Source organism: Otolemur garnettii, unplaced genomic scaffold, assembly GCF_000181295.1.
Source record: "Otolemur garnettii isolate 467f Iridium unplaced genomic scaffold, OtoGar3 scaffold00067, whole genome shotgun sequence".
Classification (NCBI taxonomy): Eukaryota; Metazoa; Chordata; class Mammalia; order Primates; family Galagidae; genus Otolemur; species Otolemur garnettii.
Window position 1 is genome coordinate 9,005,025 of NW_003852462.1, and position 25,094 is coordinate 9,030,118.

Consider the following 25,094-nt stretch of genomic DNA (forward strand, 5'->3'; position numbering starts at 1 on the left):
CAGTCAGTAATTTCATCTAAGAATCAGTCTCTACTGACACAGGATTATGTCCTACTCAACCTTTTTCCATGTGTCCAAATCCAAAATGTCCTGGTGGATTCTTGGTATAGTTTTCATAATGCAGCCAGAACTTTGTAGTTATTGCCTCAGCCTCCCAAGTAGCTGGAACTACAGGTGCCTGCCACAATGTCTGGCTTTTTTTTTTTTTTTTTTTTGTAGAGATAGGGTCTTACTCTGGTGCATGCTGGTCTCAAACCTCTGAGCTCAGGGCAATCCACCTGCCTCGGCCTCCCAGAGTGCTAGGATTATAGGCGTGAGCCACCACACTTGGCCGATGAGAACTTTGTAGTTATTATTAAACCTTTTGATCAAATGCTGTCTTTGACTAGGTTCTAGAAGGTGAATTTCTGTTTGTCTTATACTAGGGGAAGAATTTCTGCTGTGAATTGAGCCAAACTTTAGAGGTTTTCATCTTCTAGTAGAATCTTCTCTGATTATGGTTTGCACTGAAAGGAGTAAAATCAGAGACAGAGAAAGGCTATTCCTCTTAGTCTTTGAAAGGAGATGCACGTAGTGGAGAGGCGAGGTCTGCAGGTCAGAGATGAGCCGCAGCCCACAGGTGGAGGGCTTCTCACATTCCCAGCCACTGCACACTGCTGGACCGTCGGGTGTTAGCTGACTCATCCTCTCCAGGGCAGAGACTACCATTTAGATAGACTTTGGTTTCCTTTTGGAGAAATGACAAATATTTGATAGAAACATTCAGTCAAGAACCCTGGTGTCTTATAGCTATTATCAGTTAACAGTATTTGAAGGTCAAGGTTGACCTTCTTTTCTCAGTCTAATTGTTTGTGCTCAGTCAAGCACAGTATGTATCAGTAAGATATTTAATTAAAACAAAAGTCTTGGACACCTACATAAAGTAAATGCAAGCACAATCCATCATTTTGTCGAGGTCAGTATACACAACTCTTAAGGAAGGTGGCAGTCATCGGCTGAATAAACATTCTGTTATGCTAGGAAGTCATATGTTTGACATATACACTTTTTACTCATTTACTGATTGTTTTTGAACATCATTTGGTTGATAGACATTGGCCACGACAGGCTTCTCAGCCAACTAGTATCTGAAGCTGCACGGGGGTCCTTGTGTGCATAGCATCTGTCTTCAGCTAATACAACTATGACATAGTTACTCATCATATAAGCTAAGAACAAATAATGACTGGCCAACTGTTGACCCTCAGGCTGAAAGGCAAGATCAGCCAAATGGAATTGGTTAGATCTCCTGTGTCACCTTGTTTGGTTTCATTGTCGCTCAAAGAAAATGACATGAATTGTTTTCATTGCTCTGATCTTTGGTGTTGGGCCTCTAGTGTGTGTCAGATAGCAGTGGCCAGCTCCAGACTGCTCTGCACTGACTGCTCTCCTGGCGGTGTCTGCAGTGTGTCAGCCCCTGCATCAGCAGGCCCTTAGCTGGGGGAGGAGTCCTCCCTGCCATATAGCCGACTCCCTGACGTTTTCATGGAGTTCAAAGCTCAAGTTCGTTTGGTGCTGACATTCTGGATTAGCTGGTTGACTGGAAGGACTGCTTCTTTCTATACACTGTGAAATTTATAAACCGCAGCAGCTGAGGGCTTAACATGGCCGACAAGCCCCAGCTGGCAGCAATTAGATACACCGCAGACCTTTGGCCAGACAAGGGTTTGTGGAGGCAGAGTGACTGTCTGTGCACTGAACAGCCCCTTCCCTTTCTGTGGAGTGTTGGTTCGTAAGAGACACTGTTGACTAATGAGAGGTGACCGGGTGGGGTTTTGCCACCTCCTGTTTCGTGATCCATTTTCCCCAGGACTGGAGATGTACCTCTTGACAGCAAAGGTGGTCACGGGGAAGGGAGCACAGCCTCAGCGGGGAAGTGTTGCAACAGTGGAGGCCCAGGGTAGTTTGGATGTGGACCTGTGTGCTTTGGTGCCAATAGCCGGATCCAGAGCTACTACGCTTTATTTTTAATGGACACCATTATGATTTTAGGTGGAAAAGAGAAGATGGGAATGAAAAAACAATAAGATATCATTTTATACCCATTTGAGCAGCCGAGATTCAAGAGTCTAGACCATTGCTATCCAAGATACAGTTCAAATTTAAGTTAACATAAATTAAATTGGAAATTCAGTTTTTTAGTTACACTGGCCACATTTCAAGTGCTCAGGAGCCACATGTAGTCAGTGGCTCTGTACTGGACAGTGCTGTCCTAGATAATACCAGGTGTTGGGAAGGCTGCTAAGGGCCACTTAAATACGTTATTGGTCAGAGTATAAGAATGGTTCAGCCACTTTGAAAGAAGTTTGAATTATCTTGTTAGTGAACATCTATATCCGATGATCCTGCAGATACCTCCTAGATACATTTCACAGTGTTCACCAGGAGCCACGTATAGGAACGTTCATAGCACGGTCGTTTGTAATAGCAGAACCGGGAAATAACCCACATGCCATCAGTAGGAAGATGGATGAATCGTGGCATGGTCACATGATGGAAGCAAGCAGGGAATGAGAGCTGCACACAGAGGAGCAGCCGATCTTGGCCATACGGCAATGACATTCCTTATTCAAAGGCCCAGAACTACTGAACCCAGAGACTAGAACAAGCATGTTCCCAAGTGTACTTTGAAATGTGATAAGAGTACATAACAAAGATAAGCACAGAGGAATGACAAACACAAGATTCAGAACAGTGACTGTCTTAGGTAAAGGAGGAACAGGGACTTGGGTGGCAGAAGACCACACAGATGGAGTCATGTTGTGGTCACCAGTAGAGTTTTTGTGCTGGGGATGGTGGTTTCACGGATGTTTGTTTGTTTCAATAAACAATAAAGAGAGTCCAATGCTGATAGCGGGCCCTGAACTGAGGGGTGAGTCCAGTTTAAAAAATAAAAGAGGACTAGGGTCCTTTCTCTCCAGGTGCCCAGTAGGTTCGCTGGAAAATACATGAAAGCACTTAAAAGTGGACAGGCTCTATCTGTGAGTCACAGAGCATGAACGCATTCAGGATTGCTCTGACATGCATTGAATTTACAGTGCCGTGTCAGGACGTAGAGAAAACAGTTCCTTCACATGGTGGCCTGCGCTGAAGAATATCACTTTAAACTTTTTGCTGGTTTATGAGGTTTCCTAGCTTGCTTTTTTAAAAAATAATTATTTTGATTAAATTTGAAACTAAATGTGTTCATGCACAGTCACTTTAAATACCACCCTCTCTCTTTAAATACCAACCCATAGCCTACAACTTGGGCCTGAGAAGTTAACATTTCAGTTGAGTTTCAGAGAAGGAAGAATAGTTTTTCAGGCACCGACAAGGATAAGGTAATGGAGAATGTGAGAAGAATTCTTTTAATCCAACTTTCTGCTTTTAGTAAGAGTATTTCTAAATCATCCCTTCTGGAAGTAATCCTTATATTTATAAGACTATAGCTAGACGTTTCCTTTTAGGGTAAAATTTAACTCTCTCTTCTTCTATGTTGACATGAAGAATGAGCCTTGAAGGCCACATTGAGCTCCTGTAGTCAGCAGTCATGAATACCATATCCAACCTTGCCCTTGATATTTGGTTGATCAAAAAATGAGGACCTTGGAAATGGGCAGATAGTTTGCAGCCTGTTGGGAAGACAGATAAGAAAGAAGCATAGCAAATAAGTAGTGCGTACCCACGAGGGAGCTACTCTGCTTTTGCCTTCTCTGATGTCTCAGGGAGTTTGTGGTTTGTAAGTTAGAACAGAACATACTGGAAATAGAGGGAGGTGAGGTTGGTTCACTGAAACTTCGGGAAGGCTCTGAGGGAGGACACTGATTCCAGAAATAGCTGTTTGCACTAGAAAGCTGTTAGACAGGGGGATAAGGTGGGGCACACTTACTTGTTCTCCACTGTCCCCTAGTTGTTAGGAGATACAATTCCCAAGAGCCCAGGCCCAGAAACAAGCCCTTTTTCTTTGGCTTCTCTGGCTTCCTTCAATCCCACCAGAGGAACTTTTGGTAAGTTTTCTCCTTGGTAGCATGTTTTGGGTACTATTGAAAAAATTGTTCCTTTTAAAGAAAGGCATATGTCAGCAGAGATGTTAGTTCCGTGTCATTGCCTTCATGCCCCTTTCTTTGTTTCTATCCGTGGGCCAGATAGAGACACCCTTGACCTTTCTTTGAGGAAAGGGGGACTACTAGCTGGCCCACACCATGCTTTAACATTGATTGTTGGCTTTCAGTGCTCAGAATCTCTCGTCTTCAATCTCTCCACCGCAGTCTGCATATCACATTTCTTTTCCAAGTAATGGCTCGTGTACTGTCCCCACCGGCAAATGCATTCATTTGTGTATTCAGCTAATTCTTACTGCTCCTGTACCATAAACCAGCACTCTACTAGATCCCAGGACAGCATGAATGAAACAAGATCCCTCTTCTTACAGAGTTTACATTCCAGATGCGGAGCAGGGCAATAAGTAAATATATTTACTTAAGTGAGATGTGAAGCACATGTGTTTTGAGCAGATGGCTAACTTGATCTAACATGCATTTTGAAAGGACCGTTCTCATTGCTGTGAGGAGACCGGACAAGGGTGGAAGTAGACTAAGTTATGAGGCTGTCGTAATAACATGTTAGAGATCTAGAAATCATTTATTAGTTATGGTAGAGATGGAGAAATAGTTGAATTGGGGATATGTACTGAAGTTGAGCCTTCCAGCCTCCCAGTAGATTGGGGAAGATATAATGAGAGGAGATAGAAGCAAATCTTATATTGAAAGATGGTGAGGAAGCAGGTGCTGCCACATTCCTCCTGGAGGGTCTTTGGACTTCTGCCATGATAGCCCAGACCTCTTCCAGAAGTTTCATGAACAGTAAAGAACAGTAGGACTGGGGCCACGCCTCTGCCTCAGTAGGTAGGGCACCGGCCCCATATACCAAGGGTGGTGGGTTCAAACGCGGCCCTGGCCAAACTGCAACAAAAAAATAGCCGGGCCTCGTGGCAGGCATCTGTAGTTGCAGCTACTCGGGAGGCTGAGGCAAGAGAATCGCCTAAACCCAGGAATTGGAAGTTGCTGTGAGCAGTGTGACACCACAGCACTCTACCCAGGGTGATAAAGTGAGACTCTGTCTTTACCAAAAAAAAAAAAAAAAAAAAAAAAAAAGTAGGACTGCCTTGGAAAGGATATTTATTAACTTGTCTGGGCTATGCTGGGATGACAGCAGGTGTTTGACTAGACCAGGAAACATGAACAGAGCTCTGCTGCCGGAGAACACACCACACTGCGCTCCTCGCCGGCAGTGCTGGGGTGTCAGGCTGCTCTGCTGAGGGGTCAGCAGTGGTTCCTTGTACTGTGCTCCCTACTTTCCATCAATAGTTGACATCTAATTGGCAACAGCAGGCCTACGTCTTGAAGGAGGAATTGAGAGGAGGCACTGTGGGAGTATGTGAGCATATGATATAAACAAAGTTGTTTTTCTCTTACCTGTTCCTGTAGCACAAAGCATTGTAACTCCCTTATAGTTTTTTTACATCGCCCTTGAAGAACACAATTACTAGTTTTTAAGGCATCCTTGTAACTGAACTTTTGAAAAATTATTAGTAGATTTCTGGCTTTCCAGCACATGTCAAACCTCACCTTGGTATGGGCTGTCCTTCAGGTATGAAGGCCTGATAAGCTGAATGTTGACCTAGGTTCAGGAGCACTTTACAGCTATCCTGGCTTTGCTGCCCACTTGTTGCAGGGACTACAGAAAGGTCTGATTGTTCCTGTTCATATTACTAATCTGATTTGCCTGCCAGGGTACTTTTTGGCCTTCTAAGTGAGCCTCTACTGTTAGTTCATGGCTCTGATTCAGTGTATAAGCCTATTCCTTTCTCTTAGATATGTCCAGAGAGGGGTGTTTTGCTTCAGTGGGCTCCAGGAACAAATAATAAAAAGTACAGCAAGTACAAGGCCAAGGACAGACCCAGCACACTCTTATCAGTCATCTGAAATATGCACAGCCTTTCCAAGACAAATATGGACTCCTGTTTCTAGGAAAACACCAAAAAGCACTTATCAATTACCCTGTATATGGTTTGTGGAAAAAGACAACATCAGCCTACCCTGAAAGCCATAGCAAAGCAGATTCCTTTGGGCAACCAACAGCTAAGCGGCATGAGTTAGAGCTGCTGCGGATCCCAGACTGTGGCCTGGGACTAGTCCAGGGAGCGTTTCTTCCTTTCACGTGATGACTGTGTCCCTCACCCTTTACCCAAGCAACTCCACTCAGTTTGGAAGTCTAGAGACTTGGAGCGTTCTTACTAAATACCCAGGGTCCCTCAGTCTTCTTCCTGACCCACTGCAAATCCAAGGATGGCTGTCCTGTAGAGATTCTTAGGAAAGCAGAGTGTGACAAGTGGAATCTGTTAATAATAACAAGAGCCACCATTCTGTCCAGCACAGGCTGGACTGGCATTATTTTACTTGAACTTCACGGCAGTCCTATAAGGTAGTAGGCGTTGTCATCCTGTTCCACAGAGAAAACTGAAACTAAGGACGTTAACTTACTGTGATCACATAGCTAGATGGTGGCCGCAGGACTCAGAGTCCAGTGGGCATCCTTATCCATGGTCTTATAATGGATTCACAGGCAATACTGTAGTTTAGTTCTGTCCATTATTCAGAGTATGTCTTCTGTTAAGTAGTACTTTCATCTTAGGTGAGGAAGGGAAATCATTTTAACCTTAACATTTCACTTCTTTGCTTTTTGTCCACACACTCATCTAGGACTCAAGCACAGAGGGTTCGGAAGCCGCGTTGCTGCATGGGGCCCCAGGGGCTACTTCCCCGCTATTCTGAGAGCCAGGCTGAAGGGCAGGAGCAGCTCTTCAAACTCACGGACAACATACAAGACGAATTGTAAGTTGGAGCCCTGGAGAACTGGCCCTATTGGTCCACTGAGTTGTCTTTTCTGTCTTTGAGTCCAAGAAGTTTCCATCTGATCCAAGCTATTGTCATGACTCTTAGATCTTGGAACTGGTCCACGAATTCTGTGCCCTAATTGTTTTATAGATTTAGATAAATAATAACTACTTATAAACAGCCTTTAACCCAAAGGAATATTTCTCAAACTGTGCTCCATAGTCAGACCCTAATGTTTTGTTCCTAGAAAATACTAGTGTCTTTCTAGTTCAGAGAGAGAAGATAATGAATAAAATGTTCTTAGATTTTTGTTGTTGTTGTTTTTGAGACAGAGTCTCACTTTTGTTACCCTAGGTAGAGTGTCCTAGTATCACAGCTCACATCAACCTCAAATTCTTGGGCTCATGCAATCCCCTTGCCTCAGCCTCCCTAGTAGCTGGGCCTGTAAGTGCCCACCACAACGTCCAGCTGTTTTTAGAGACAGGCTCTTGCTCTAGCTCTTGCTCAGGCTGGTCTCGAACTCCTGAGCTCAGCTCAGGCAATCCATCACCTTGGCCTTCCCCAGTGCTAGGATTATAGGTGTGGGCCACCGCACCTAGCCAAAATGTTCTTAGTTTTAAGGGCTTTTCGCCCTTTAAAATTTTCTTAAACTTTGAGGTCCTGATGTTTGTTGCAGAATGCTAGCAAAACAAACAGGTAAATAGCAAACAACTAGTAGTTGAACATTTGGAAATGTGATTTTCTTAAGACCATTTGTTACTCTTTAAATATGGATCCTTACATGTGTGGATTCTCGTCTTCAGTTAGTGAAATTGTATCTGGTAATATGGTAAAATTAAATGTGTAGGTATTTTAGGATAGTTTTCAGAGACCCCTATAATATAAAAGTGCTGTAAAACCTGAATAGGTGTTAGAACCACCAACCCAGAGGAAACAGTTATGTCTAGTGAGGAGCAAAAGGACAGTTTAATTTCTTTTAATGCTTATGTGTCTCCTTTACAACGGCTGGGGTGGGGCAGTTCTGAGCACAGTGAGTGTTTTGGGGCTGGTGGAGCAGCATCTGAAGCATAGGTCAGTTCAGGGTAGTCTTGACATCTCTGTTAGAGACAGTGTTAGGTGGACCTTGTCTTGTAATGTCATAGCAGTATTTGAATGGGGGTATCAGAAATCAGTTCCAGCTTTCATTTGTTGCTGCGTAAAATGGCACTTTCCTAGATGCATCTCGTATAACCTACGCCCCTGTGATGCTATTGGAAGGTCTCTTGAGAACAGTTATATTTTGTTGTCTTAGTCTGCTCAGGTTGTCAAAACAAAGTAACAAAGACTGTGTAGCTTGAACAACAGAAATTTGTTTCTCAGGATTCTGGAGGCTGGAACATCCAAGATCACAGTACTAGCCGACTCTGTCCCTGATGAGGGTTCTCTTCCCAGCTCGCAGACATCCGCCTGCTCACTGTGTCCTCACACAGCTCGGGGAGAGAGGGTGCTCTCTGGAGACTCTTACAAGGACACTGATCTTGTTGGCTCAAGGCCCTAACCTGTTGACCTCATTCAACCATGATTACTTCCTTACTCCAAATGGTCACATTGAGGATAGGGCTTTTCCATGTTGGGGTGGGGCAGGACTCAGACCATAGCAGGTGTCACTACTAGGTTCTGCTTTTTCAGTCTGACTTCAGCCCTTTTCATCATTCCAGTGCCCAGAGTCCCCATATGGTTCACTCCAGGGAGGACTTTTTATTCCTGTCTTCTTTGGGGTGAGGATTTGGTGCCATAGCTGCATTTGATAGGACTTTGCAGACAGAGCTTTTGGCCCTTGGGTTTCAAGTCCAGAAAATTATTTCTCAGGCCTCACAGGACTAGTGCAGAGTCTACTAGAATAGCCATCCCATGAGGGCTGGGACTTTTGTCTGTTCCATTCACTAAAGGATCCTCAGAACCTAGAATAGGGCCTGGCATATAATAGGCATGTAAAAATATAGCTGGATATCTGTAACTTTCATTTGTATTCGTATGTGTCCACTTTTTAGTCTTTTGGGGGGGGTTGATCAGAGTTTGAGATTATAAATTATTGGATGTTGTGCTTTTAATTTCTTCCCCAACTCACCTCTACTCAAATCAAACCATCTCTCTGGTCCTCTTGAAATTCATTTAGGGGGGAAGATAGGCCCAAAACACAAGGGAGCACTTGTATAGTACAGCCCACACAGGGCTGCCCCCACTAAGATATAACCAGGGAGAGCTACAGACTGGAATAAAATGAAATGAGTAAAATCGATCTCATAAAACTCATAAAATTCATATGAAGTAGGAAATGATATTGGTATGAATAAATGTTGACTTTATAGAGATAAAAACCATGTGTCTGCACCCAAGTGGGGGTTCAGTCTTGCCAGTGAATGTTGAAGGAGGCACATGACTGTGGCCTTCCTCACAGCGCAAAAAAGAAGGCATCAGGGTCCGGTAGACACTGTCAGCTGAGTCCTCAGTTGTCAGCCTGGGTCTTCACAGAGATGTGAACATGACACTCATCACTTTGCAGGAAGGGGGTACTCAGGAAAAGCACACGAGCGCCAAATTGTACCTCTGACTTTTATCCTAGATTTGTAATTAAAAACATGTTTAAAGACCTAATTATTTGCATATTTCCCTTCAGAGTTAACCCCTTAAAAGGGACTTTAATACCTTGCCCTACTGTTCTAACTAAATGTTTCCACATTTTTTTCCACTTAGACTCACTGTTCCACTTCTGGAAAATATTGTGTAATTACTTCCCGGCGGAGTGAAAACCCCACAAAGTCCCCGGTGCCATGGTGACTTCAACTTTGTTCTCCCAGATAGAGTTGCATTTAGTATTTTCATTTTATTTAATTAATTAATATTTAAAAGATGGTCAGACCTAATTGACCACCTTCACTTTTTTAAATTAATCAAATATTTCTCTGGTATATTGCAGAATTGTCATTGCTTCCCATTTTTCTCTATTTTGGTTTTGAAACAGGATCCAAGGTTAAGATGATGATAATGTAAGATTTATCGTATATGGTTAAATTAATTTTTCTTTCTTACTAATGTCTAATTTGTAGCTAGAAACACATTTTCAGGGTTTTGCTTGCTTGTTTGTTTGAGACAGAGTTTCACTATGTCGCCATCAGTAGAGTGCCAGGGCATCACAGCTCACAGCAACCTCCAGCTCTTGGGCTTAAGCAATTCTCTTGCCTCAGCCTCCCAAGTATCTGGGACTACAGGTGCCCGCTATGACCCAGCTATTTTTTTGTTGCAGTTGTCGTTGTTTAGCTGGTCCCGGCTGGGTTCGAACCTGCCAGCCTCAGTGTACGTGGCTGACACCGTAACCACTGTGCTATAGGTGCCACGCTGCATTATCGGTTTTTAAAAAACATTTTATTTCTAGTATGTTGTCACAGATAAAGGTGTATTATCTGGGATTGTAAGGACTAGGGCGGCTCTTACCTTTGCAGAAAAGATGCTCAGGAACAACCCACATGACGTAGGAGCTGCTCTCATAGAATTCTGTGTTCTAGAATTTAATCATTTGATTGTATTCGTTAAATGGAGTTTTGTTTCATTTTACTTTATTTATTTTTGAGATAGGATCTTGCTCTGTGACCCAGGCTGAAGTACAGTGGTGTCATCTTAGCTCAGCCTCAAACTCTTGGGCTTAACCAGTGCTCCCCCCTCAGCCTCGCAAGTAGCTGGAACTATACAGGCATGTGCCATCATACCCAGCTACTTTTTCTATTTCTTACAGAAATGGGATCCCGCTATGTTGCCCAAGCTGGTCTCAAACTCCTGGCCTCAAGAGTTCTTCAGCCTCAGCCTCCCAAAGTGCTAGGAATACAGGTGTGAGGCACTACACCCAGCCTAATAGTTTTAGAAAATAACATTTAAGAAATTTTTTTTAATACAGAAGTATACACCCACCAGCCTCCTTTATGAAATAAACTCATACATATAGTTAGCAAATTCAAGAGTACAGAGGAAAGGCTCGGCGCCTGTGGCTCAAGCGGCTAGGGCGCCAGCCACATACACCTGAGGTGGCGGGTTCGAATCCCCAGCCCGGGCCCGCCAAACAACAATGATGGCTGCAACCAAAAAATGGCCAGGCGTTGTGGCGGGCGCCTGTAGTCCCAGCTACTTGGGAGGCTGAGGCAGGAGACTCGCTTGAGCCCAGGAGTTGGAGGTTGCTGTGAGCGTGATGCCATGGCACTCTACCCAGGGGGATAGCTTGAGGCTCCATCTCAAAAAAAAAAAAAAAAAAGAGTACAGAGGAAAATAAAAAAAGAGTAACAGTCTTTTCTCTCAGTCTCCTTGGTAAACATGCTGTTTGTGGTATTTTGTAACCTATCTATTCTTGAGAAACTGATTAAAGAGAAATCAGAAATTTTTTTTGAGCATGGGTTATAATACTGATTTTTTTTTTTTTTTGAAACAGAGTCCCACTCTGCCCCCATGGGTAAAATGCTGTGACCATATCTCACAGCATCCTCAAACTCTTGGGCTCAACTGATCCTCCTGCCTCAGCTTCCTGAGTAACTAGAAATACGGGCACCAGCCGCAATGCCCAGCTAACTTTTGTCTTTTTAGAGACAGGGTCTTGCCCTTGCTCAGGCTAGTCTCAATTTATGAGCTCAAACAATCCACCCACCTCAGCCTCCAAAAGTGCTAGGATTATAGGCTTTGCCACCGTGCCCAGCCTGTAATACTGATTTTAATATGCCTTATGGTAACTTACTGTTGAAACAAAAACAAAAGGCCAGTGTTTTGGGGAATGAAATAGAATTTATTAGCGTCCATTTTCTAAACCAAGAAATAATCTATCAGTAACTATTGACACTTAGGGAATTGAGCATTCTTTGATATGTCACTGATTTAAAACTTTAATTTGGCAGGCCACTTAGCTGCTCTGATAAAAAGTTAATAACTTGCTAAATCTTTAATAAGTTACATCAATAGTTCTGAAAGAATTTTTCAGCTTTGCTACCAGGTAAAATATGTGTAGCATCTAGAGTGCACATGTACTGAGAAATCCCCCTGGACCTTGCCACGTAATTTCACGTTATTTTCTGAGTGTCCGACACATAGATGTATTGAATCCTACGATATGTGAGGATGAGTAAGGAACTTGCTCTGTCCTCCATGGGTTCAGTCTAGCAGTCCAACTACCTGTAACATATGATTGCTGTTAAAACAGAAGTATGAGCAACATGTTATGGGACCACAGACAGGAAATGATTAATTTATGCCTAGAAAGCTGGGGAAAGCTTCGCAGAGAAGGCCGTGGGTGATTGACCTGACCTTCTAGGAGGAGGAGGAATGTACTGAGGAGAGAAGGGAGAAAAGCCATTTGCACAGAGAGCAGTGGTGGGCCGAGGCCTGAGGCAGAAGAGCTCACGGCATGTTCAGAGAATTCAGATTAGCCACGCATGGCAGCCGCTGGCAAGTGAGAAGGAAGGAGCAGGGGCTGGAAAGCCGGTAAGGGGAGTTCCAAGACCAGACTCCCAAGGCATGGCCCTAACTGTCATGCTAAGGAGCTTGCCTGTCGAAGCTTCTCTGTCTAGAACTTCTGTCTACAGAGGTTAAATTTTGAAGAAGATCCCATTCAGAATTACATGTTATAAAAGGAAGCCTTAATTGCAACAGAGATAGGGATCGGTTTAGAGAGACTGGAGGCAGAAATGTAGTTAGGAGGCCCTAGGAGTAAACCAGGTGATGGGCGAGCAAAGAGGCCCGAACACACGGCAGCTCTAAGGATGACTAGAAGGGGACAGCTTGGAGAGGTCTTCAGGGGGTTGCATCAGTGGGATCGGCAGACTGACTAAATTTGGAATCTGGTTGATGGGGACATCATCAGCTAAGACATGGGGTGCTGGCTCAGCGCATGTGGCTCAAGCAGCTAAGGCACCAAGCCACATACACCTGAGCTGGCAGGTTGGAATCCAGCCTGGACCCACCAAATAACAATGATGGCTGCAACCAAAAAATAGCCGGGCATTGTGGTGGGCGCCTGTGGTCCCAGCTACTTGGGAGGCTGAGGCAGGAGACTCACTTGAGCCCAGGAGTTGGAGGTTGCTGTGAGCTGTGATGCCACGACACTCTACCCAAGGCAACAGCTTGAGGCCCTGTCTCAAAAAAAAGACTTAAGGTGCTGATGAGAGGACTAGAGAAGAAAGAGTAGCTCGGTTGTGAGCCTGCCGAGTGTGTGGCACTCATGGGGCATGCATGTGAAGACCTTCTGCAGAGGGCCTGGCATTAGGAGTGACACCAGGCTCAGACACAGAGTCAGGGGTCACAGATGGACCTGGTTGGGCTGGCACATGGAGGTAAAGCTTGTTCGGGGAGCACTACTTTTGCTGTAAGACAACTCAGAACATTTTTGATTTTGAAATGACTCTAAAAGGAGGCGAATAAGACATAAATAGAGTTGATAAAGCAAGAAAAGAGGGCAGGAGGAAAAAGAAAGAAATCAAACAGGGCAGGTGAAACAGTTACTTGGCAGATTTCCCTCTGTCTGAGAGAAGTTGGTTCTGAACCTGTTAGAGGGACATCCATTTTTGTGACCAGCTGATGAAAGGAGAAGAGGGTCATCCCCACGGGATCAGGGTGACTTGGCACCTGTTCTCCACAGAGGAAAGAAACAACCAGACCCACCATCGACAGGGTCTCTTCTATGCTGAGCTCATATGTAGGTGCGCGCTGACGTCTCGTAGATCAGCCCTGCAGGGGAGAGGAGTTGATCCTTGGTCTACACATCAGGCAGGAAAGCTCTGAACAAAGCCGTCTGGCTGGTGAGAGCCAGGGCAGCTGCTCCCATGGCGCATCTGCCTGTGCCTTGAGGAGAACATCGTCACCTGCCACAGAGGGAAAGGGCTGCAGCTATTGCTGATAATGGTGCTGGTGTTTAGAGAATACCTCCGTGGTTCATGACTGTTAGTTAAGAGCAGATTCTACTTCTATGGCATTGAATCTTGGCAGATCCACCTACTACCTACTGTTAGCACCTGTCAACGTGGGTAAGGGGATAAGCTCTGTTCCGTAGCTGTTTCTTCTCCCAGAAGAAACTCTCTAATGCTGATCCCCTAGGCTGGAATGTCCTCTTTTTTCTCTCTTTAATGGAGCATTAAAACTTTTAACTGGCTTGGCGCCTGTGGCTCAAGTGGCTAAGGCACCAGCCACATACTCCTGAGCTGGCGGGTTCAAATCCAGCCTGGGCCCGCCAAACAACAATGACGGCTGCAACCAAAAAATAGCCAGGCGTTGTGGTGGGCGCCTGTAGTCCCAGCTACTTGGGAGGCAGAGGCAAGAGAATTGCTTGAGCCCAGGAGTTGGAGGTTGCTGTGAGCTGTGATGTCAGGGCACTTTACCAAGGGCAACAGCTTGAGGCTCTGTCTCAAAAATAAAATAAATAAAACTTTTAACTGAAGTTTAAAAATTGTATGAAAGTCCTTTTTTTTTTTTTTTTTTTTTTGCTCATGTTGCCCTAGGTAGAGCTCAGTGCAACCTCAGACTCCTCCTGGGCCCCTGAGATCCTCCTGCCTCATCCTCCTGAGTAGCTAGGACTACTACAGACAGGTATATACCACCATGACACCGGCTAATTTTTTTTTTAAGAGATGGGGTCTCACTCTTGCTCAGACTGGTCTTGAACTTCCAGCCTCAAACAGTCCTCCTGCCCTGGTCTCCCACAGTGCGAGGATTATAGGCACAGCTCCCATACCTGACCAAAATCCTGTTTTTTAATAGAATTGGTTGTTGTATCTATAGCAACCTAAAATGTGTCAACAGACCATGGGGTGACTTCTGTAGTTCTTATATTTGAAAGATAAAGCTTATCCGGATGCTTTTTGTTTCTGACTACGTTTGTTCATTCTCTCTCCCTCTGAGTTAACAATAAGTCAGAGAACAGAAGGCAGGTATTCAGGATCCACCTGAGACCACAGTGGATCTTCTTTCTGTGTCATCCCATGAGGTTTCCCCATAGTTACTCATTTGTGGACCCAGAACGGTCCTCACAGGAGGCTTGGTTAGACGGGGCTGAAGAGTGGACAGCCCTGTGTCGAGGCTGCAGAGCAGAGTGCCAGGGGTATAATCAGACCTCTCCAGCGAGGCAGATGGAAGCCTTGGAAGACAAGGCCAAGAAGGGTGAGCGATGGCCTGTCACTTTAGAAAAAGGGACAGAGGAAGAGGCAGATGAGCAGAGGGGAAGAGCTGGGAGTCTTCTGCTTCTACTGGACTCTTGTTGCTCTGAGTTTTGGTTCCTTTTTCAGAGGAACAAGTCTGGGACCAACCTCTATTAGACAAGGGGGCTAATCTGGAGCTGTTTTAATTATTCAGTGATATGGTTTCCAGATTCTGTAAAAAAGTAAAAATGAATAATGATGATAAAACCCACAGCCCTGGCTTCTGGTGGGGGGAGCGCCAGGGACGTGGCGGGAGGGTGGAGAGAGAGCTGTTGGCCAGGCCAGTCTGGGGTCACTTCTCAGCTACAGTGGCAGCTGCACTGTTCCCTGTTTTTCTTTCCTCAGTCATACCCTTGGCTCTGATCTGCTTTAATTTGAAAAGACTTTAGAAAATGTCATGTAAATGTCAAAAAAAAAAAAAAGTTATTATCAGTAGCAGCTTCATGGTGTGACTGGGGCCCCTGGACTCACAGAGGAGAGATCTGCAGATTCACAGAGCTGGTCTCCCCTGATGACATGGCCAGGAATTCTTTCAACCTTTGTGAAGAAAGCTGGCAGATGTCATCATCCCCATTAGAGAGATGATGGGACTGAGCCACGAGGAAATTAACTGACTTGGCCGGAGTCGCCCAGCTGGGCAGGCTTTCCCTACCTGCTAGGCCTGTGTGTTCCTCTGAGTCCTTTACCTTGTAGGAGAGCATCCCAGCTACAACCGCGCTTCCTCCAAAGTTCTTCTGGCCTGATAGGGGACTTGTGCCGCCTGTGGCTTCTTAGAGAGGAGTCTGTTTTAAGGCCTTCAATGTGGTTTTCAGCCAGAGACACCATCTTCCAGTAATTTACCAAAATGACAAACACAAAGGGAAAGAGGAGAGGCCCCCGACACATGTTCTCTAGGCCTTTTAGAAAACATGGAGTTGTTCCTTTGGCCACATACCTGGGAATCTACAAGAAAGGTGATACTGTAGACATCAAGGGAATGGGTACTGTTCAAAAAGGCATGCCACACAAATGTCACCCTGGCAAAACTGGAAGAGTCTACAGTGTTACCCAGCATGCTGTTGGCATTGTTGTAAACAACAAGTTAAAGGCAGGATTCTTGCCAAGAGGATTAATGTTCGTATTGAGCATATTAAGCACTCTTAAGAGCCAAGATAGCTTCCTGAAACGCATGGAAGAAAATGATCAGGAAAAAAAGGAAGCCAAAGAGAAAGGTGCCTGGGTTCAACTGAAGCACCAGCCTGTTCCACCCAGAGAAGCACACTTTGTGAGAACTAGCGGAAAGGAGCCTGAGCTCCTGGAACCCATTCCCTATGAATTCATGGCATAATAAGCATATGACATAGCACACAGGAGTACCAGTGGGCCCATGTTTTTAGTTGCAAGAACCTATTTATTCCCCATGAGCTCATGGCATAATAGGTGTACAGCATAGCACACAGGATAACCAATTAGACCCCATGTAACAGTGCTATAAGGTGCTGGAACCTATTTCCCATGAATTCAAAAGTCAGTCAACGCTTTGTCACATTCAATGGTAAGGAGCCTCCCTGAGCTACTGGAACCTCTTCCCTATGAATTCATGGCATGGTAGATAAAAATAATGGCCTACTGCTACTGTAAAAATGTTTCTTATTCATTCACTAAAAGTACAATATTTTTTCCCCCAAAGAAGTATTAAAGCAAATTTTAATGTGCCCTTAAAAAAAAAAAGCCTTCAATGTGGAGAATGTGCCAGAAAAGCCAGCACTCAGGCTTGGGGTTGAGGGCAGCAGCCTGGATGGTAAGCCTAGGCCTGTTCTATAACCATGTGTGACTGTCAGCTACAGCCAGGGACATGCAGTGGGGCTGGAGGCACCTGTTCCCCTCCTCCCATGCTCAGGAGCCACTTCAGGGTTTCAGCTGGTGTTCCACACATTCTGGCTGGCACTGGTGCTTCCTGTCCGTGTCAGGGTACATTTCATCTCTGTCTGTCTGTCTCTCCATCTCTCCTTCCCTGAAACAGTGCTTTCACACTCCATCAGCTTGATTCTGCGATGCAGCCCTTGCTACTGGCCATGGTGGGATCTGAGAAAGACTGTGCTAAGTGGCCTGAACACTAAAAGCTGCTGGGTCTTTCTAATTTTGGCATTGAGAGTTTACAAGTCTACACTCTTGGCATTGCCAACCAGTTACAAAAGAACAATAAAGTCCATTTTTTGTCACGGGAGTCTGTAATTAAAATGGCAGCTAGAACAAAGCAGACACTTACTGAGTACTTTGGAGGTGGCCAACTCAGTGGGGTGCCCAGGGAGACATGGAATGTAAGTATGTTTGTGCCTCTTGTAGACTTACAGTTTAGAGAGCTGAGTGGCTTACCCAGGGCGTCCACACAGAAGGGACAAGTCAGTGTTTGGCAGTGCTTTGGGAGGACGCTGCAATTAAGCTCTCAAAGGGGGGGGGGGGGCTAGAGTATTTGGGGGACTCTCTTGGAGAAGTTGGAACCATTTAGAGAGGTTAGGAGAATAAAGTGTGTGTCCTATGTGGACACAAACTGAGCTAGGGTCTACCAGCCACTTAGGTCTGGAAGGAAAGTGGCCTGTCCTCCAACAGGCAGGCCACTTCTAGCCCCAGGAGTTTCTGTCTCTATCAGAGGATTTTGCAGCTGCCAACCCCAGAACGGAGCCGCCTGTAGCCGGGTCCCAGAGCAGTTCCAGGTGGGGCTTGGCTCTGAGCACTGCGGTTCGGCAACTGGAGCTCAGCAGCCGATCTCGCTCAGCTCTTAGTATTCCTGCCACCTTCGTCCTCATCTGCTGTCCCTTGACACTGCAGCCCCGTTGTGAAAGCCTGTCACAAGATGTAGGGGAGATAGCCAGGCTTGGGGGAGCTGTCACAGCCAAGTTTCCGAGGTTCACTACTCTCCATTCAATAGCTGAACAGAATGGTTTGACGTGCATAAATTTCCACTTTAAAACCATGAGCTCCACGGAAGAGGTTTTCTCCTGAGTGGCCCTAAAGCTCCTAAAAGTAGTGACTACAGGTTTTGAAAATGAAGACTACAGCTTTCCCTACAAAAGCATTTTCTGACTTAACTAGGTTCCCTGTTACCGGAGGTATGGACTGGAGACTGGGTAGCCTCTAATTAGAGCTTTGAGAGGAAGGGAGTGAACACAGGCACACAAGCACTTTAATGTCCTGTCATCTCCTCATGCCGTGCAATTTGGTGAACCAGTTTAATTCTGCTTTTCCCCTTCACCGCTCCTGACTATGTCTTCTGGCCTCCTAGTATCTGCTTCCCTCTGCCAGGCGGGAACCTTCTCAGCTGCTCCTTCAGCTCAACATTAAAAAGCAATATTGATTTCTTTCTATTTTGTCCAAGAAATCCATTGTTACAATTTTCTCTAAGCTTTAAGCTATCTAAAATCATACACACACACAACCACACCCCAAAAAAATAGAATTTCAAGATATAAAATTGTTTCTGTTATTGAACTGTTGGACGTCATCACTGGCTAACATGATTGAGCACCATGGGAAGGTGCTGCGCTGTACACATGGGCCTCACAATACCTCCTGAGGCCAGGGTCTTAATTTACTAACATGGAAACTGAGGCTCAGAGTGGCCAAGCCACCTGGATGTGGGTGTAGTGAGGGAGGGAGCCTGGTCCACATTCAGCCCGCGGTGGGCCTCCACCTGACTTCAGAGAAGCCCGGTGCCATTCCTGTGCCCTCTTCCTTTGCAGCTTCATAGCTGTGGAGAACATCGACAGCTACTGTGTGCTCATCTCCTCCAAAGCTGTCTACTTCCTGAAGAGTGGCGACTACGTGGATCGAGAGGCCATTTTCCTAGAAGTCAAATACGATGATCTCTACCACTGCCTTGTCTCCAAAGACCATGGGAAGGTGTATGTGCAGGTCACCAAAAAAGCCGTGAGCACAAGCAGTGGTGTCTCCATCCCGGGGCCTTCCCACCAGAAGCCAATGGTGAGTCCACCCAGCCTCTGTCAGCCCCACTCAGTGGGTGTGTCTGGGTCAGAGGTGGACGATCTCTATAGGCCTGCACCCCGCTTCCCCTTTTCCAGCAGGAAATCATTTTGCAGGTTCAGGCTGGGCTGTTACTCATCCCAGGGGCATTGCTTCTTAGTCCTGGACAAGGGGCAGGCCCAAGACACAGTGGGGGGCAGTGCTGCCCTCCCAGCCAGCCACTCATACCCCAGGCAAGTTGCTCACGTTGGTGCCTCAGTCGCTGTCAGTACAGGGAGGGTAGTGACACTTGCTCTAGTTGAGCAGCCAGCAATGATACACAGGGTTTTTTATTTCTGAAATGTGATTCTTCAGTGCATCAATTCTAAGAAGTGCTGCATACACTGGCTTCACTAGTGTTTCTCCTGAAACAGTGGATTCCGTAATTTTTTGTTCTGCCCAAAGAAGCAGTATCTGGCATACTCAATAAATATTTGTGAATAAAAAAATTAGGGCAGTGCCTGTGGCTCAAAGGAGTAGGGCACTGGCCCCATATACCAGAGGTGGTGGGTTCAAACACGGCCCTGGCCAAAAACTGCAAAAAATAAAAAATAAATTAAAAATAAAATAAAAAAATTATACTGTGCCTCCTAAGGGAGCAAAGTATTAAGAGAACTTTTTTTTTTCTTTTGAGACAGAGCCTCAAGCTGTCCCCCTGGGTATGCTGTGGCATCACAGCGTACAGCAACCTCCAACTCCTGGGCTCAAGCGAGTCTCCTGCCTCCGCCTCCCAAATAGCTGGGACCATAGGCACCCACCACAACACCTGGCTATTTTTTTGTTGCAGTTGTCATTGTTGTTTGGTGGGCCCAGGTTGGATTTGAACCCGCCACCTTAGGTGTATGTGGCTGGCGCCTTAGCCACTTGAGCCACAGACGCTGAGCCAAGAGAACTTTTAAATGATAAAGCTCCTGTTAATAACTAAATTCCCAAAGGGCAGTGCTGTGGGTCACTGGATGTCATGCCACATTGGCCCCACTTCACTGCTGGTGAGGGCAGGTGTCCCCTTCCAGGCCACGTAGCCCACCCTGGGAGGAGCTGGGGTTCAACCCAGGTGGTACAGCTCCAGAGTGCCCCTAGACTGTAGAGCCCCTGCCGCACTGCCTCTGCTCAGAGGGGCTGTCATACAGGGGGCACGGTCTGAGGAAAACCACTGATCCCTGGCCCCAGTCTGACTTGGTGACTTGTCACCACGCTCAGCTGTTAGTCCTGCTCATTCTCCCCTGGTATGCCAGGATTTTCAAGCCTGCATTCAAGAACGATGTGTCATTCAAGGGGCATGCCTGTCTCTGGCCTTCCTACAGATCAGAAATCGCAGCCTCCTCGGGCCTCTCTCCTCAGGAGTCCTTTGACCTTTGCCTGCTCAAGAATGCACTTAGGTTTCTTTTGGCTTATGTAGGCTCCCTGGTTCCCTAAGTTAGGGCTAGTTTGATTAAGAGGGTTAACACCCCATAGTGTGAGTATTTCTGCAAGTTCCTCTGCATGGTGGGCAGCCTCGCCCTGTGACATTTATGCCCCTTACAAGGCAGTGAAGGCCTCTTGGTGAGAAGGGCCTGGAGCATTTGTTTGCTATCCTTCTTTCTTCTTTGACCCTGGCCAGACTTTGGATTTGAATCCCACAGGCTTTCCTTCGTTCTTGCTCCTTGTTTTCTCTCTGCAGATCCTCACAACTTAAACCGGGTCTCAGTTATGGGTCCTCAATATCAGGTGATTATGGGTCAGCTGCACAGTTGTCCAGGGAATGTGCTTACAAAAACAGATTCCGGGGATCCACCCCAGACTTTTGAATCAGAATTAACTAGAAGTAGGCCCTGGGGAACCTGTATTTATTTAGAGTGTTCCTCTACTATTCTGATAATGCGGCCGGCTGGGGCTGCTGCCTGGGAGGATTCCAGGTGCCCATGTGCTCTGATTCCATTTTATTTCCCCACCTGAGGGACATTCTGTTCTCCTCCTTAGGTCCATGTGAAATCTGAGGTCCTTGCTGTCAAGTTATCGCAAGAAATAAATTATGCAAAGAGCCTTTACTATGAACAGCAGCTTATGCTAAGACTCAATGAAAATCAAGGGCAGTTGGAGCTGGACTCCTGAGACACCCAGCAGCCTAAGAGACGCTCCCAGATGCAAACCCCAGGAAGAGAGGCTGCACTGTGGTATTAAATTAGAGGCAAAACCAGAATGAGGTTTGGGGAAGATGTCCAGGAATGAGGGAAAGTAAATCTTCGGGGGGTGGGGGGGGGAGATGCAAATAGAAACCATATTGATTTCTGAAGAAGGGAATTACTTTAGATTATGGGGAAGTAATTTTTAAAAGATATTGGTTGAATAACGTTAAAAAAAGTACTGAGATGAATCTAATTTTTAGACTGCCCTGTATTTTGTTAACATGTATATATGTACAGCTATGTGTTTGTAAATACATAGGAGCATTGCTGAACAGGGCCTGTGATGTGTGTAAAGGTTTGTTAATTGTAAAGTAATATAAAATTATATTGGATCTTCTATTGCACTAATTCTATATGTCTAATTCAGGGTACTCTTATAGAAAGACGTTCTTAAAAGTTGAGTGTTATGTCATAGCTTTGGAAACTAAAGTATTCAAAGTAGAGTGAATTGAGGTGAGATCTATGATATTCAGGAGTTAAGCCTTTAAAACCTTTGCTCATCCAGGCTGGAGCTGTGAGCCAAACTATTCCAGACCAGAGCTGGCCCTTCAGAAGGGCCTGGGAGAGTGGCTTGATAGTCCACCTTTAATTTCTCACCCCCATTTAACAGATAGTTTTTAGATTGTCACAGATTCTTTTTTAAGTTATCTATCTGACTTTCTCCTGACTAGTCTTGCCAAATTTAGCGGGAAAATTGTGTTCCATTACCACACACACAAAAATCAGCATTATAAGTTTTTCTCGGGTTATTATTAGAGGTTTGAAACATTGGCAGGCTCTATTGACTTAGAAGGGAAAAAATCCCATTGAACTATTGTAACAGACCAAAAACCTACAATTAAGATTATTCTCTTTCCTGGACAACAACACAGGACGAGATTCTGGGACTGTTTTCTTTTTAATAAAGCCACATGCTGGCATCAGCTCCACAGCTCTAGAAGACACAAGAGATGGTAACTCTAGGACAAAAAGGAAAACAGAGAATTCCAGAAAAAGGAATGAAACAGGTGTATTAAAAAGCCGTGTTTTTTTTTTTTTTATGAAACTAAGATTTGGCCAAAGCAACTCTTGTCCTTGGTTTTAAATTCTAGCCATTAACAAGGCCTAGTGTGTGCACCCTCTCCTTCCTGGGCCTTGTTTTTGGTGTTTTTGCTTTTCTGTAAAGAATATGCAAATAGGGAAAGAAAAAGGGGATGGGGGCTTTACTTTAGAATGAATGACTCACCTTGTGATTTTTACATTTTTATTTTAATAAAGCTAATCAATTTCTACAACCTTATACATGTAGCCGAGTCTGAGATGACTCAGTGGATCAGTGGATGTGTAGAAGATTTTGGTGTTTATAACTCACCCCAATCCTTCCAAGACACAAATGAAGCTAATCTCCTTTTCCCTCCTCCCCGCTTCCGCGCGCGCGCGCGTGTGTGTGTATGTGTGTGTTCATGTGTCCAGAGAGGAAAGGAGGGAGCTTTAATACAAATGCTATAGCTAAACAGTGTTTTTAAGGATTAGTTGTCTTGAACTCCAAGGTTTGGATAGTCTTCACCAGACTCCAAGTTAGTGGATTGCAAAATTCAAGCTTGGCTTTTGCGGAGTTGGGTGGGTTTAGGTTTGTTTGTTTCTTTCTTGCTGGGTGGTAGTCATGACTGTGCTCCACAGGATCCAGCAGGACATCCCAGTGTGAACCTTCCCCATCTTCCTCACCACCTCCCTCCTTGCACCCCCATAAGTTTGGCTTCTGGTTTTGTCCCCAGTAACCCTGAGATCATGATCTCTTAAAAATGAGACTCTCCGAAGGGTTGGTTGTATGCATCAGTGAGCGTTCTATCTCTTTCTGGAACAAAGTCACTTGAAATGTCTTTATTAAATCAAAGAGTATTGCCAAAGTGGTCTGCTCTGGGCCCCAGAAGCACCTAGAATTCTCCAATCTGAATGCAGGAAGCTAGTTGAGGTCAGCCCTGTGGGCTGGTGCTTCAAGAGGACTCTGGGGAGCTGTTCAAATGCCCCCTCCCTCCTGACTCCTTGCTAATTTTAATCAGCTCTTTAAATAGTTGCCCATCTCCTGTGATTGCATAACTACTTACTTTGACATTTGCACCTTAGAAGAGGCAGGTGTTACAATGGCTCCAAAGACCTAGTGGGGTGGGGCTCGGTGGGAGGTGAGAGGGCCACTGCCAGCTTCTCAGCTCTCCAGTGCCCTTATGGCCCCCCAGCCAGGCTTGGTGAAGAGGTTTCAGAGGCTTTTGACAGAATTTCCTGATTCTCACCAGGAAAAACTCCAATGCTTTGGAGGAAGAAGACTCTGCCCCTGGCTCCTTGAATGCCCCATTTCTCTTTAAATTGGCATTTAGCCGGCGATGTCTAAGGCTTTGTTATGGTTTCTACTGATTTTCTTGCTGCCTCAAATACATAGCTCCTCTCTGAGGAAACTAAAATAAGCGGGATCAGGGGAAGTTGCTTACAGAGACATCCAAGACCGTCCCAATTCTCTGACCCAGCCAACTGACCAACTCATGTCGCTGCTTACTGGAAGGACAAGCCAGGCCAGTGTCCATCCCACTGTCCCCTCACCCCCTGGGCCTGGTCTATACACAAGGGACAGCAGACAAGCACTCTCCTCTCCCCCAGCCCCAGGGCGTGGTGATGCTCACCATAGGGTCAGGAGGCTCCAGGCTACTTTCTCTTTAAGTCTCATCCATGCCTCAAAATATCATAGTAGCTGCTTGATAAAATTCCGAAAGCAAAACACCTGGTTCTCTGCCATGTGAACACTGTTACAGTCACCAGTGTGTTAAGACTCTAGAACCTGGTTCTCACATCAGAGTCATCCTCTTTCTTCCTGTGGAATAAAATGTTTTGTTGACTTCCCAGATTTGTTCTTTGTTTTATTCTGGTTTCTTGGTAATTCACAGATTCTAGAACTATCACCAGTGACAAATACTATATGTAGGGCAATGTTCACAATGAAATGTAGCCTCTCCCTGCAGCCCAGGGCACACCCCACACCGTTCTCAGGTCTCAACTTCCTGAGAGTCAGTGGCACTTGGGTTCACAGGGCCTGGAGGCTCCAAGCTGGCTGCTGCTCACCCCATTGCACCGAGGTGACCGGTCGAAGCCCGAGCAGAATGGAATCGTCACTTGGCATTTAGGTGAATGAAGAACAAACAGCAAGGAGATTCAGCAGGCCCATGCAGAGCCAGAGAGACAGCAGGAGGGTGTGGATCCCAGAAGCAGAGTTCAGGAAGGCTTCAGAGATGACCAGTCAGGTGCTGCGGATTAATCAGAGGGGTTGAGGACCGGCCATTAGTAATGCATTTAGCAACATCAAAGTTGCTAAGAGCAGTTTTATTTTATTTTTTTATTTTGTTGTTGTTGTGGAGGTTGTCATTGTTATTTGGCAGCCCCAGGCCGGGTTTTAACCCACCAGCCCCAGCGTATGTGGCTGGCCCCTAATTGCTGAGCTACAGGTGCAAACCATTAAGAGCAGTTTTAGAGGCGTGGTGGGGAAGGAGGGACAAGGAGAAGGAAGATCAGCTGACCAGGAAGAGGGGGGCTCCAGGTTCAGTGGACGCTTCTGTTTCTCAGGGAGATTGGCCAGGAGCAAGTATGGGACGGGACATGATGGAGACTCAGAAAGAGGAAACTGAATAGTGGGAGAGTGATGAGGCCAGAGAAGTGTGATCTGTTTGCCCGGCAACATTAAGGGTCCATTTGAGGTTGGTAACCATGAATTCAAAGCCAGGTCAGCAGCCTGGCTGTGTTTTTCTCCAGCCACATTTAGCTGCAGGGGTTCAGCATGGAATAAGCAGAGAACT

At 45.6% G+C, this 25,094-nt stretch overlaps 1 protein-coding gene across 1 annotated transcript in view; it reads left to right on the top strand.

The window, feature by feature from the left end:
- Nucleotides 1-22,558, top strand: part of VPS13D (vacuolar protein sorting 13 homolog D) — a 275,140-nt gene extending 252,582 nt beyond the window's left edge. The window contains 3 exon segments of the mRNA XM_023515148.1: nucleotides 6,783-6,914; nucleotides 18,835-19,075; nucleotides 21,074-22,558. Coding sequence (XP_023370916.1) covers nucleotides 6,783-6,914; nucleotides 18,835-19,075; nucleotides 21,074-21,205 — 505 coding nt within the window. The 3' untranslated portion in view covers nucleotides 21,206-22,558.
- Nucleotides 22,559-25,094: the final 2,536 nt, after the last annotated feature.